General features: G+C 53.5%; 1 protein-coding gene and 1 long non-coding RNA gene across 2 annotated transcripts; both read left to right on the top strand.

Annotated features, from left to right (window-relative positions):
* Positions 1–5,437: 5,437 nt before the first annotated feature.
* Positions 5,438–12,211, top strand: LOC147083076 (uncharacterized). Its single transcript, XR_015075988.1, has 2 exons — positions 5,438–5,553; positions 10,716–12,211. It is a non-coding gene; the product is annotated as an uncharacterized LOC147083076 (long non-coding RNA).
* Positions 7,652–12,211, top strand: LOC147083075 (uncharacterized). The gene is made up of 2 exons (XM_085980284.1): positions 7,652–10,788; positions 12,018–12,211. The coding sequence occupies exon 1, from the start codon at positions 7,825–7,827 to the stop codon at positions 8,776–8,778; it is 954 nt and encodes a 317-aa protein (XP_085836410.1). The 5' UTR covers positions 7,652–7,824; the 3' UTR covers positions 8,779–10,788; positions 12,018–12,211.
* Positions 12,212–12,447: the final 236 nt, after the last annotated feature.

Below are 12,447 nucleotides of genomic sequence, written 5' to 3'. Positions count from 1 at the left end.
CCTATCCCTCCCTCCCCTCCCCTCTCTCCCTCCCCTCCCCTCCTCTCCTCCCTCCCTCCCTCCCTCCCCTCCCCTGTCTTCCTCCCTCCCTCCCCCACCCCTACCCTCCCCCACCCCCTCCCCTCCCCCACTCCCCCACCCCTCCCCCACTCCCTCCCGTCCCCCACTCCCCCGCTCCCCCACTCCCCTCTGTCCCTCTCTCCGGCCCCTCCCCCTGCCTAGCGCCTGAGGTCCGGAGCTGAGGTCCCCCGCGTATCGTGCGGCTGATGGACGGCCGCTGTGGGCGGGCGGGCGGTGCATGCGCGGTCAGTGCATGCACGGTCAGTGCGGGCAGCGCGAGCCCCCCGCGATTTCCCGAGGCTCGCCCCCCCCGCGATTTCCCGAGGCTCTCCCCCCCCCCGTGATTTCCCGAGGCTCTCCCCCCCCCCGCGATTTCCCGAGGCTCTCCCCCCCCGCGATTTCCCGAGGCTCTCCCCCCCCCCGCGATTTCCCGAGGCTCTCCCCCCCCCGCGATTTCCTGAGGCTCTCCCCCCCCCTATTAAATTGTTATTTAATTCCCTAACACATCATTAAAATATTTACCTTAGTTCCCTAACACACAGAAAGTGTGGGGGGAAAAATTGTGAAAAATCAAGATGGCGGCCACTCACCTCGGTTCAGAAGGATAAGGCCCGCCCACACACGCATTGGTCGACCGGTCAGGTCACCGAAGCGTAGGATTGGTCAATCGTCGAGTCACTCGACACTCAACTGTAGGAAGGAACTCGCCGTCCGATTGGTGGACCTCGACGTCACACGGTCGCTAATGAGATGCTAATGAGCGGAACGCTGAACGTTTTTGGGATACCGCGGGCGGGATTTTTGTCCGGCCGAAACGTAAATACGCCTATGACCGGTCCGGAATCGCAAGCTTTCTTTTGAGGCGACGCGCGCGTTGGTACGCTCTGTAACTTTCAAACGTATAGAGAATGGACAGACAGACAGACATCGGGACAGACATCGGGACAGACAGAAGAGCCGCTTTTATATATATAGATAGAGATAGATGATCTGGACAAGGGAATTAGATGTAATTTCTCCAAATTTGCAGATGAGACAAAGCTGGGTGGGTGTGTGTGCTGTGAGGAGGATGCCGAGAAACTCCAGGATGATTTGGACATGTTGGGTAATTGGGCAGAAACATGGCAGGTGCAATATAACGTGGATAAATGTGAGCTTATCCACTTCGGTGGCAAAAACAGGAAGGCAGATTATTATCTAAATGGCAATAGATTGGGAGAAGGGGAAGTGCAACGAAACCTGGGTGTCCTTGTGCACCAGTCACTGAAGGTAAGCATGCAGGTGCAGCAGGCGGTTAAGAAGGCAAATGGTATGTTGGGCTTCGTAGCGAGAGGGTTTGAGTACAGGAACAAGGATGTCTTGCTGCAGTTGTACAGGGCCTTGGTGAGACCACATCTTGAGTATTGTGTGCAGTTTTGGTTGCCTTATCTGAGGAAGGACGTTCTTGCTATGCAAGGAGTGCAGCGAAGATTCACCAGGCTGATACCTGGGATGGCAGGAATGACGTATGAGGAGAGATTGTGTCGATTGGGCTTATACTCACTGGAGTTTAGAAGATTGAGAGGGGCTCTCATCGAAACCTTTAAAATTCTGTCAGGCCTGTGTAGTGTATGTACCTTTAAGAGAGAACTACTTTTACAGCTCCTGTATACTGTAGTACCGGCAGTGACCACACCTGTATATAAGCTTTGAGCATGCCTCTGTACTGCAGTCTTGAGACTACCCTACTCCAGTAAACACCTGTTGATTGTTAAGTTACAGCCTCCGTGTAGTTATTGGGAAACATCATACCCTAAGAATCACGGATCTAATTGCCTGGACAGACTAGATGCTGGAAGGATGTTCCCAATGGTCAGGGAGTCCAGAACCAGGGGTCATAGTCTAAGGATAAGGGGTAGGACATTTAGGACTGAAATGAGGAGGAATTTCTTCACCCAGAGAGTGGTGAACCTGTGGAATTCTCTGCCACAGAGGCCGGTGGAGGCCAGTTCATTAAATATATTCAAGAAAGATTTGGATATATTTCTTAAGGCTAAAGGGATCAAGGGATATGGGGAGAAGGCAGGGACAGGGTACTGAATTTCAATGATTAGCCATGATCTCATTGAATGGCGGAGCAGGCTCGAAGGGCCGAATGGCCTACGCCTGCTCCTATCTTCTATGTAACCCAAGGGGCCTCGTACAACAACATTGCTAATTAATCCTTTCTCGTTACACAATACCCAGTCTAAGATGGCCTGATCTCTGGTTGGTTCCTCGACATATTGGTCCAGGAAACCATCCCGTAAACACTCCAGGAATTACTCCTCCACAGTAAAGGACATGAGAGGGGGGAGAGGGAGTCCCTTCAAATGTGGAGGGGGTGGGTGTCCCTTTAAATGCGGAGGGGGGAGGGTGTCCCTTTAAATGCGGAGGGGGGAGGGAGTCCTTTCAAATGTGGCGGGGGGTGGGTGTCCCTTTAAATGCAGAGGGGGGTGGGTGTCCCTTTAAATGCGGAGGGGGGTGGGTGTCCCTTGAAATGCGGAGGGGGGAGGGTGTCCCTTGAAATGTGGAGGGGGGAGGGTGTCCCTTGAAATGCGGAGGGGGGTGGGCGTCCCTTTAACTGCGGAGGGGGTGGGTGTCCCAATAATTGCGGAGGGGGGAGGGTGTCCCTTGAAATGCGGAGGGGGGTGGGTGTCCCTTTAACTGCGGAGGGGGTGGGTGTCCCTTTAAATGCGGAGGGGGGGTGGGTGTCCCTTGAAATGCGGAGGGGGTGGATATCCCTTTAAATACGGAGGGGGTGGGTGTCCCTTGAAATGCGGAGGGGGGAGGGTGTCCCTTGAAATGCGGAGGGGGGAGGGTGTCCCTTGAAATGCGGAGGGGGGGTGGGTGTCCCTTTAAATGCGGAGGGGGGTGGGTGTCCCTTTAAATGCGGAGGGGGGTGGGTGTCCCTTTAAATGCGGAGGGGGGGGTGGGTGTCCCTTGAAATGTGGAGGGGGTGGGTGTCCCTTTAAATGTGGAGGGGGTGGATATCCCTTTAAATACGGAGGGGGGTGGGTGTCCCTTGAAATGCGGAGGGGGGAGGGTGTCCCTTGAAATGCGGAGGGGGGAGGGTGTCCCTTGAAATGCGGAGGGGGGAGGGTGTCCCTTGAAATGCGGAGGGGGGAGGGTGTCCCTTGAAATGCGGAGGGGGGTGGGTGTCCCTTTAACTGCGGAGGGGGGTGGGTGTCCCTTTAACTGCGGAGGGGGTGGGTGTCCCTTTAAATGCGGAGGGGGTGGGTGTCCCTTTAAATGCGGAGGGGGGAGGGTGTCCCTTGAAATGCGGGGGGGTGGGCGTCCCTTTAACTGCGGAGGGGGTGGGTGTCCCTTTAATTGCGGAGGGGGGAGGGTGTCCCTTGAAATGCGGAGGGGGGGTGGGTGTCCCTTTAACCGCGGAGGGGGTGGGTGTCCCTTTAAATGCGGAGGGGGGGTGGGTGTCCCTTGAAATGCGGAGGGGGGTGGGTGTCCCTTTAAATGTGGAGGGGGTGGATCTCCCTTTAAATACGGAGGGGCTGGGTGTCCCTTGAAATGCGGAGGGGGGAGGGTGTCCCTTGAAATGCGGAGGGGGGAGGGTGTCCCTTGAAATGCGGAGGGGGTGGGTGTCCCTTTAAATGCGGAGGGGGGTGGGTGTCCCTTTAAATGCGGAGGGGGGGTGGGTGTCCCTTGAAATGTGGAGAGGGGTGGGTGTCCCTTTAAATGTGGAGGGGGTGGATATCCCTTTAAATACGGAGGGGGGTGGGTGTCCCTTGAAATGCGGAGGGGGGAGGGTGTCCCTTGAAATGCGGAGGGGGGAGGGTGTCCCTTGAAATGCGGAGGGGGGAGGGTGTCCCTTGAAATGCGGAGGGGGGAGGATGTCCCTTGAAATGCGGAGGGGGGAGGGTGTCCCTTGAAATGCGGAGGGGGTGGGTGTCCCTTTAAATGCGGAGGGGGGAGGGTGTCCCTTGAAATGCGGAGGGGGGTGGGCGTCCCTTTAACTCCGGAGGTGGTGGGTGTCCCTTTAAATGCGGAGGGGGGTGGGTGTCCCTTTAAATGCGGAGGGGGGGTGGGTGTCCCTTGAAATGCGGAGGGGGGTGGGTGTCCCTTTAAATGTGGAGGGGGTGGATCTCCCTTTAAATACGGAGGGGCTGGGTGTCCCTTGAAATGCGGAGGGGGGAGGGTGTCCCTTGAAATGCGGAGGGGGGAGGGTGTCCCTTGAAATGCGGAGGGGGGTGGGTGTCCCTTTAAATGCGGAGGGGGGTGGGTGTCCCTTTAAATGCGGAGGGGGGGTGGGTGTCCCTTGAAATGTGGAGGGGGGTGGGTGTCCCTTTAAATGTGGAGGGGGTGGATATCCCTTTAAATACGGAGGGGGGTGGGTGTCCCTTGAAATGCGGAGGGGGGAGGGTGTCCCTTGAAATGCGGAGGGGGGTGTCCCTTGAAATGCGGAGGGGGGAGGGTGTCCCTTGAAATGCGGAGGGGGGAGGGTGTCCCTTTAAATGCGGAGGGGGGAGGGTGTCCCTTGAAATGCGGAGGGGGGTGGGTGTCCCTTTAAATGCGGAGGGGGGAGGGTGTCCCTTTAAATGCGGAGGGGGGAGGGTGTCCCTTGAAATGCGGAGGGGGGTGGGTGTCCCTTTAACTGCGGAGGGGGTGGGTGTCCCTTTAAATGCGGAGGGGGGTGGGTGTCCCTTTAAATGCGGAGGGGGGGTGGGTGTCCCTTGAAATGCGGAGGGGGGTGGGTGTCCCTTTAAATGTGGAGGGGGTGGATATCCCTTTAAATACGGAGGGGGTGGGTGTCCCTTGAAATGCGGAGGGGGGAGGGTGTCCCTTGAAATGCGGAGGGGGGAGGGTGTCCCTTGAAATGCGGAGGGGGGTGGGTGTCCCTTTAAATGCGGAGGGGGGTGGGTGTCCCTTGAAATGCGGAGGGGGGGTGGGTGTCCCTTGAAATGCGGAGGGGGGTGGGTGTCCCTTTAAATGTGGAGGGGGTGGATATCCCTTTAAATACGGAGGGGGGTGGGTGTCCCTTGAAATGCGGAGGGGGGAGGGTGTCCCTTGAAATGCGGAGGGGGGAGGGTGTCCCTTGAAATGCGGAGGGGGGAGGGTGTCCCTTGAAATGCAGAGAGGGGTGGGTGTCCCTTTAAATGCGGAGGGGGGTGGGTGTCCCTTTAAATGCGGAGGGGGGGTGGGTGTCCCTTGAAATGCGGAGGGGGGTGGGTGTCCCTTTAAATGTGGAGGGGGTGGATGTCCCTTTAAATGTGGAGGGGGTGGATGTCCCTTTAAATGTGGAGGGGGTGGATGTCCCTTTAAATGTGGAGGGCGGTGGGTGTCCCTTTAAATGTGGAGAGGCGGGGCCGCGCATGCTTATTCGGCCCCACCACAACACGAGGCTGCCAGTGCGCCTGCGCGGGGCCTCCGGGCAGCAGCCTGAAGGCCGGGCCCGTGGAAGAGGCGGAATCAGCGGCCGGGGTAAAGTAAAGTGTTGGGGAATCGATTTAAATTGAGGTGAGCGGGGAGCGGAGAGCGAGATTATAAAGTAAAATACGGGAAAAACCAAACCTGAGAGTGGGGCGGGACCTCCGCGGAGCCCGAACGGAGCGGATTGAGCCGCTCGGGGGGGCGGAGTGAGCCGGAGCAACGTGTTTCTGACTGACGGGAGCGCGGACCAATAGGAAGAGGGCTGAGCTGGGAGGACTGAACTGGGCGGCCTGGTCCTCCAACCAATGGCGGCGCGGCAAGGGGGCAGGGCCTCCTCTCCGGCGCTGAGGCTGGGGCCCGATTGTGACGTCATCAGAGGAAGAGGCCCAATCAAGTGGATGGAGGCCCGATCCGGCCTGTGACTGACGGGAGCTCTGACCAATAGGAAGACGGCTGAGGTGGGAGGACTGAACTGGGTGGCCTGGTCCTCCAACCAATGGTGGCGCGGCAAGGGGGCGGGGCCTCCTCTCCAGCTCAGGTGCGCTGGGGCCGATTGTGACGCGCTGTCCCCAGGTGAGAGCAGCTCAGTCAGCACAGAGCTGGGGCTGGAATCTGGGAGAGGGGCCGCAGGCAGCACAGAGCTGGAGCTGGAATCTGGGAGAGAGGCCGCAGGCAGCACAGAGCTGGGGCTGGAATCTGGGAGAGGGGCCGCAGGCAGCACAGAGCTGGGGCTGGAATCTGGGAGAGGGGCCGCAGGCAGCACAGAGCTGGGGCTGGAATCTGGGAGAGGGACCGCAGGCAGCACAGAGCTGGGGCTGGAATCTGGGAGAGGGGCCGCAGGCAGCACAGGGCTGGGGCTGGAATCTGGGAGAGGGGCCGCAGGCAGCACAGAGCTGGGGCTGGAATCTGGGAGAGGGGCCGCAGGCAGCACAGAGCTGGGGCTGGAATCTGGGAGAGGGGCCGCAGGCAGCACAGAGCTGGGGCTGGAATCTGGGAGAGGGGCCGCAGGCAGCGGGCCTGGCAAAGGGGCAGAAGCTTCACAATACAAGCTTCTTTGAAATGTAAAATTGTTTCCTACAGACAGCCTTGGTCACTCTGCAAAAAAAAAAACTGTTTAACAATTCATCATAACTCCCCTGCTTTAGGAGAGGCATAGAGTGCAAAAGCAAGGAAGTTATGATGAAACTGTGTAAAAGACTGGAGCCAGCTGTGGCTCAGTGGGTAGCAGAGTCAGAAGGTTGTGGGTTCAAGTCCCGCTCCAGGGACTTGAGCACATAAAGCGAGGCTGACACTCCGGTGTGGTGCTGGGGGAGCGCCGCACTGTCAGAGGGGCAGTACTGAGGGGGCGCCGCACTGTCGGAGGGGCAGTACTGAGGGAGCGCCGCACTGTCGGAGGGGCAGTGCTGAGGGAGCGCCGCACTGTTGGAGGGTCAGTACTGAGGGAGCGCTGCACTGTCGGAGGGGCAGTACTGAGGGAGTGCTGCACTGTCAGAGGGGCAGTACTGAGGGAGTGCTGCACTGTGGGAGGGGCAGTACTGAGGGAGCGCCGCACTGTCGGAGGGGCAGTACTGAGGGAGTGCTGCACTGTGGGAGGGGCAGTACTGAGGGAGCGCTGCACTGTCGGAGGGGCAGTACTGAGGGTGCGCCGCACTGTCGGAGGGGCAGTACTGAGGGAGCGCCGCACTGTCAGAGGGGCAGTACTGAGGGAGCGCCGCACTGTCGGAGGGGCAGTACTGAGGGAGCGCCGCACTGTCGGAGGGGCAGTACTGAGGGAGCGCCGCACTCTCGGAGGGGCAATACTGAGGGAGCGCCGCACTGTTGGAGGGGCAGTACTGAGGGAGCGCTGCACTGCCGGAGGGGCAGTACTGGGGGAGCGCCACACTGTCGGAGGGTCAGTACTGAGGGAGCGCCGCACTGTCGGAGGGTCAGTACTAGGGGAGCGCCACACTGTCAGAGGAGCAGTACTGAGGGAGTGCCGCACTGTCGGAGGGCCGTCTTTCGGAAGAGACGTTCAGGTGGACATAAAAGCTCCCATTATTTCGAAGAAGGGCAGGAAAGTTATCCCCGGTGTCCTGGCCATTATTGATCATGCAAATTGGCTGCAGTGTTTCCCACATTACAACAGCGACTACACTTCAGAAAGTACTTCATTGACTGTAAAACCGTTGGTCGTGAAAGGCGCTATCTAAAGGCCAGTCTTTCTTTATTTTCTTTCCTGTATTTGCATTAATTACTTATATAAACCTCTTTTACCGTCTCCTGCAAGGGGAGGAATTACAGACGGGCAGCTTAACGCAAACTTCACACGAAGATCTGACAGAGTCACTCGATTCATCAGGACCTGAATATCATCGACATATGGAAGCGGAAAGCAGCAATCAGAGTGCGGGCAAACTGCACACGTGTCTTGTGTGTGGACGTGGATTCAACCGAAGGTGCAGCCTGGGGAGGCACAAGTGTAACCAAAGCGAGGAGAGTCCGTGCAAATGTCGGGAATGCGGGATAGGATTCAGTTGCCTTTCCGAGCTGGAGACTCATCAACGCAGTCACTCTGTGAAATGGCCGTTCACCTGCTCTGTGTGCGGGAAGGGATTCACTACACAATCCGTTCTGCTGAGACACCGGCGAGTTCACGCCGGGGAGAAGCCGTTTGCCTGCTCTCACTGTGAGAAGAGGTTTAACCAGTCTTGCCAGCTGTTGACACACAAGCGTGTTCACACCGGGGAGAGGCCGTTCACCTGTTCCGTGTGTGGGAAGGGATTCACTCTCTCCTCCACCCTGCTGATACACCAGCTGGTTCACACTGACGAGAGGCCGTTCTCCTGCTCCGAGTGCGGGAAAGGATACACTCGTCCCTCCTCTCTGCGGCTGCACCAGCGAGTTCACACTGACGAAAGGCTGTTCACCTGCTCCGAGTGCGGGAAAGGATTCAATCGTCCCTCCACTCTGCGGAAACACCAGCTGGTTCACACTGACGAGAGGCCGTTCTCCTGCTCCGAGTGCGGGAAAGGATTCACTCGTCTCACCTCTCTGCGGGAACACCATCTGGTTCACACTGACGAGAGGCCGTTTAAATGTTCCGACTGCGACAAGAGTTTCAAATGCTCCAAGGGCTTGAAGAAGCATCGATGCATCCACACCAGGGAGAGGCCGTTCAGCTGCTCTCACTGCGGGAAGAGGTTTGGTCAGTTATCGCACCTGGTGAGACACCAGCGACTGCACACCGGGGAGAGGCTGTTCACCTGCTCAGTGTGTGAAAAGGAATTCACCAGTTCAACTCGCCTGCTGAGACACCAGCGACTTCACACCTGAGCGCACTGGTCCCATTCTGCTGTTAATCACATGAAGGACTGTTCTGTGTTAATAATGGCAATTACGGGGTTGGGGGGGTCGGGGGCGGTTTGAAGATGCTGACAACCCAAGTAACTAGGCTGGAGTTTAAGAGGGGTCAGCCTCAGCTCAGTGGATGACACTCTCACATCTAGAGTCAGAAGGTCGTGGGTTTGAGTCCCACTCTGGAGACTTGAGCACATAATCTAGGCTGACACTCCAGGGCAGTACTGAGGGAGAGCTGCTCTGTCAGCGGTGACATCTTTCGGATACGACGTTAAACCAAGGTCCCCTCTGCCATCGCAGGGGGGCGTAAAAGATCCCGTGGCCGTCATTTTGAAAAACGGAAGCGAGAAAGGATCTCGACTCGGAAGATCAGGAAGTAGAATAAGGAGCTAAGGAATAACAAGGGGTAGAAAACACTGGTAGTAGTATATAGGCCCCCTAACCATAGCTAAACCGTTGGACAGAATATTAATCAAGAAATAGCAGGAGCTTGCTACAAAAATAATGCAATAATCTTGGGGAACTTTAATCTTCATATAGAATGGACAAATCAAATTGGCAAAGGTAGTCTGGAGGATGAGTTCATGGGATGCATTTGGGACAGTTTCCTAAAACAATATTTCATGGAACCAACCAGGGAACAGGCTATTTTAGATCATATGTTGTGTAATGAGACAGGGTTAATTAGCAATCTCATAGTAAAGGATCCTCTGGGGCAGAGTGATCATAATATGATAGAATTTTATGTTAATTTTGAGAGGCACTTGCCTCAGTCCAAAACTAGAGTCTTAAACTTAAATAAAGCCTATTGCATAGGTATGAGGGGCGAGTTGGCTAAGGTAGATTGGAAAAATAGATTAAAAGATATGGCGGTAGATAAGCAGTGGCTAGCATTTAAAGAAATATTTCATCATTCTCAACAAAAATACATTCCATTGAGAAACAAAAACTCCACAGGAAAAGTGATCCAACCGTGGCTAACTAAAGAAGTTAAGGATAACATTAGATTGAAAGAAGAAGCTTATAATGTTGCAAAGAATAATAGTAAGCCTGAGGATTGGGAGAGTTTCAGAAACCAGTAAAGGTTGACCAAAAAGTTGATAAAAAGGGAAAAAATAGAATGAGAGAAAACGAGTAAGAAATATAAAAGCAGATTGTAAGAGTTTCTACAAGTATGTAAAAAGGAAAAGAGTAGCAAAAGTCAACGTTGGTCCCTTTCCTACATTGCAACAGTGACTCCACTTCAAAAAAAAAAGTACTTAATTGGCTGTAAAGTGCTTTGAGAAGTCCGGTGGTCGTGAAAGGCACTATATAAATGCAGGGAAGCAGCTAGCCTCTGTATGATTGAGAGCTGACCATGTGGGGAATTGGTCACAAGAACCTATCTCCTCCTCATCATTGTCCTCCCTCTAGCCCCCCCATTCACACCAGCCGCTACCTTATCTCACTGTACTTTGAGTTGTATGCCACGATGCTGATGAAAAGGAATAAAGCTGCCCATGTAAGTCCTGTATGTAATAGTAAGACCAACAGGCTGGAGTGTGTAGTCAGGATCTGTCTTATCTCAGGGTTGAGAAGATATCAATAAACAGCTAAAACCTGTTTTTTTTGTGTTGTCATCTCAATCCCTCACTATGTTACTGCTTTGTACCACAGTGCAGCCCCTGTACTTTCCAACATACGTACACATGTACAGAGCTGCAAGAACACTGAATGTGGTGTGTAATGAATGGCTGAACAGGCGGCTGAAGGTAAGATGGGCAGAGTAGTGTACGGTATGTGTCAAACCTGGGGACTGGGTGGTTGGACCGTGTGTCATCTACTGCCCCCGGATATTCCTCATTTGACTTGTGCTGGTCAGATTCATTTTTGTAATTGAGAAAACCTGCCAAACATTGTTTTTAACATTGCAGACCCTTCAGTACAAGGCAGGCGTGCGTATACTGGCTCTGCATATTCCGGAACATGAACCCATCTATCGTAGAGGTAAAACAGCTTATCTTCCGCTGTGAATTCAAATATTTTACTGGAATGATTAATCAGATATTTGAAGCTGTTGGTTCACAGGTAATAGATTCTGCTTGGACTGTGTTGTAATAGGTTTAGCCTATGTTTCTATAGGGACAGGGTACTGAGTTTGGATGATCAGCCATGATCTCATTGAATGGCGGAGCAGGCTCGAGGGGCCGAATGGCCTACTCCTGCTCCTATCTTCTATGTTTCTATGTTAGAGGCTGAGGCAGCAGAAATTATTATGGGGAATAAGAAAATAGCAGAAACATTAAAAAAATGTCTTCACAGTAGAAGACGCAAAAAGCACAGCAACAATGGTGGGGAACCAAGGGTGTAATGAGGGTGAGGAACTTAACGTCATTAATATAAGTAGAGAAAAGATACTAGGAAAACTAATGGGACTAAAAGCCGACAAATCCCCTGGACCGGACGGCCTACATCCTAGGGTTGTAAAAGAGGTGGCTGAAGAGATAGTGGATGCATTGGTTTTGATCTTCCAAAATGCCCGAGATTGTAGAATGGTCCCAGCGGATTGGAAGGTCGCAAATGTAACACCGCTATTCAAGAAAGGAGGGAGAGGAAAAACAGGGAACTACAGGCCAGTTAGCATGACATCAGTGTAGGATAGGGTGTACCTGTAGGATTTAGTAAACATTATTAAGATTCGATAACCACTCTAATATAACTATAATATGTGAAATTGTATGTTAAGAGCCTAAAAGCCTGTATAAAATGGAGAATGGCTGAGAGCAAAGCAGGATGGGATTATGCCAACCTGACTAAAAAGCTCTGTTTAAAATTACTGAAGTAATGGAATGTTGTGCTAAGTTTATGGAGACGAGGAATTCAGCAATATTATGCTTAAAGAGATAAAAACTAGAGAGATAGATAAGAGTTGGAGACGTCCTTCATTGGTCCAGCTATCGGATGGACCGACTGTTTTGTCAACATTCTAGGAAGTGTTCTGTGAAAAGTGAAGATCTGAGATAAGGGTACTTTGTTATGCATGGAGAAAAAGTCAGAAGGATCAAACAAGGTCATAAGATGGGTAAAGAGGGGAACAAGACTTTTTACCAGGTGTTAGAGGGTTAATTACTGCCACGTAGGCAGAACGAGAGGGAAAAGGGTATAAAGATACAGTTTTTGAACATCGAAAGCAGCGTACCGTGTAACCAGAGATTGATAGGAGCTTCGGTCAACAGAACACAGCAAGATCCCAAGTAAGCGCGCATGGGTCAACGGAACACAGCAAGATACATCAGGAGACTTGCGCCACGCTCACTCGGAAGGAACGCCGGGGTTTGAACGAACAGACTGTGACTATCTTCTTGTTAAGTACTACTTCTTTGTACCGGATGTTTAATGCTTAATAAACCTGTTTTGCTGATACACAGTATACCTGTACCCAGAGTGGTTTGTGTAGTCACGGACTGTTTTACTGATACACAGTATACCTGTACCCAGGGTGGTTTGTGTAGTCACGGACTGTTTTACTGATACACAATATACCTGTACCCAGAGTGGTTTGTGTAGTCACGGACTGTTTTACTGATACACAATATACCTGGACCCAGAGTGGTTTGTGTAGTCACGGACTGTTTTACTGATACACAATATACCTGTACCCAGAGT

Source organism: Somniosus microcephalus, unplaced genomic scaffold, assembly GCF_052327205.1.
Source record: "Somniosus microcephalus isolate GS21.2 unplaced genomic scaffold, FLI_Smic_1.0 scaffold98, whole genome shotgun sequence".
NCBI classification, from domain to species: Eukaryota; Metazoa; Chordata; class Chondrichthyes; order Squaliformes; family Somniosidae; genus Somniosus; species Somniosus microcephalus.
Note: the sequence above shows the minus strand (reverse complement) of the source record. Positions and strands in the feature narration are given on the sequence as shown.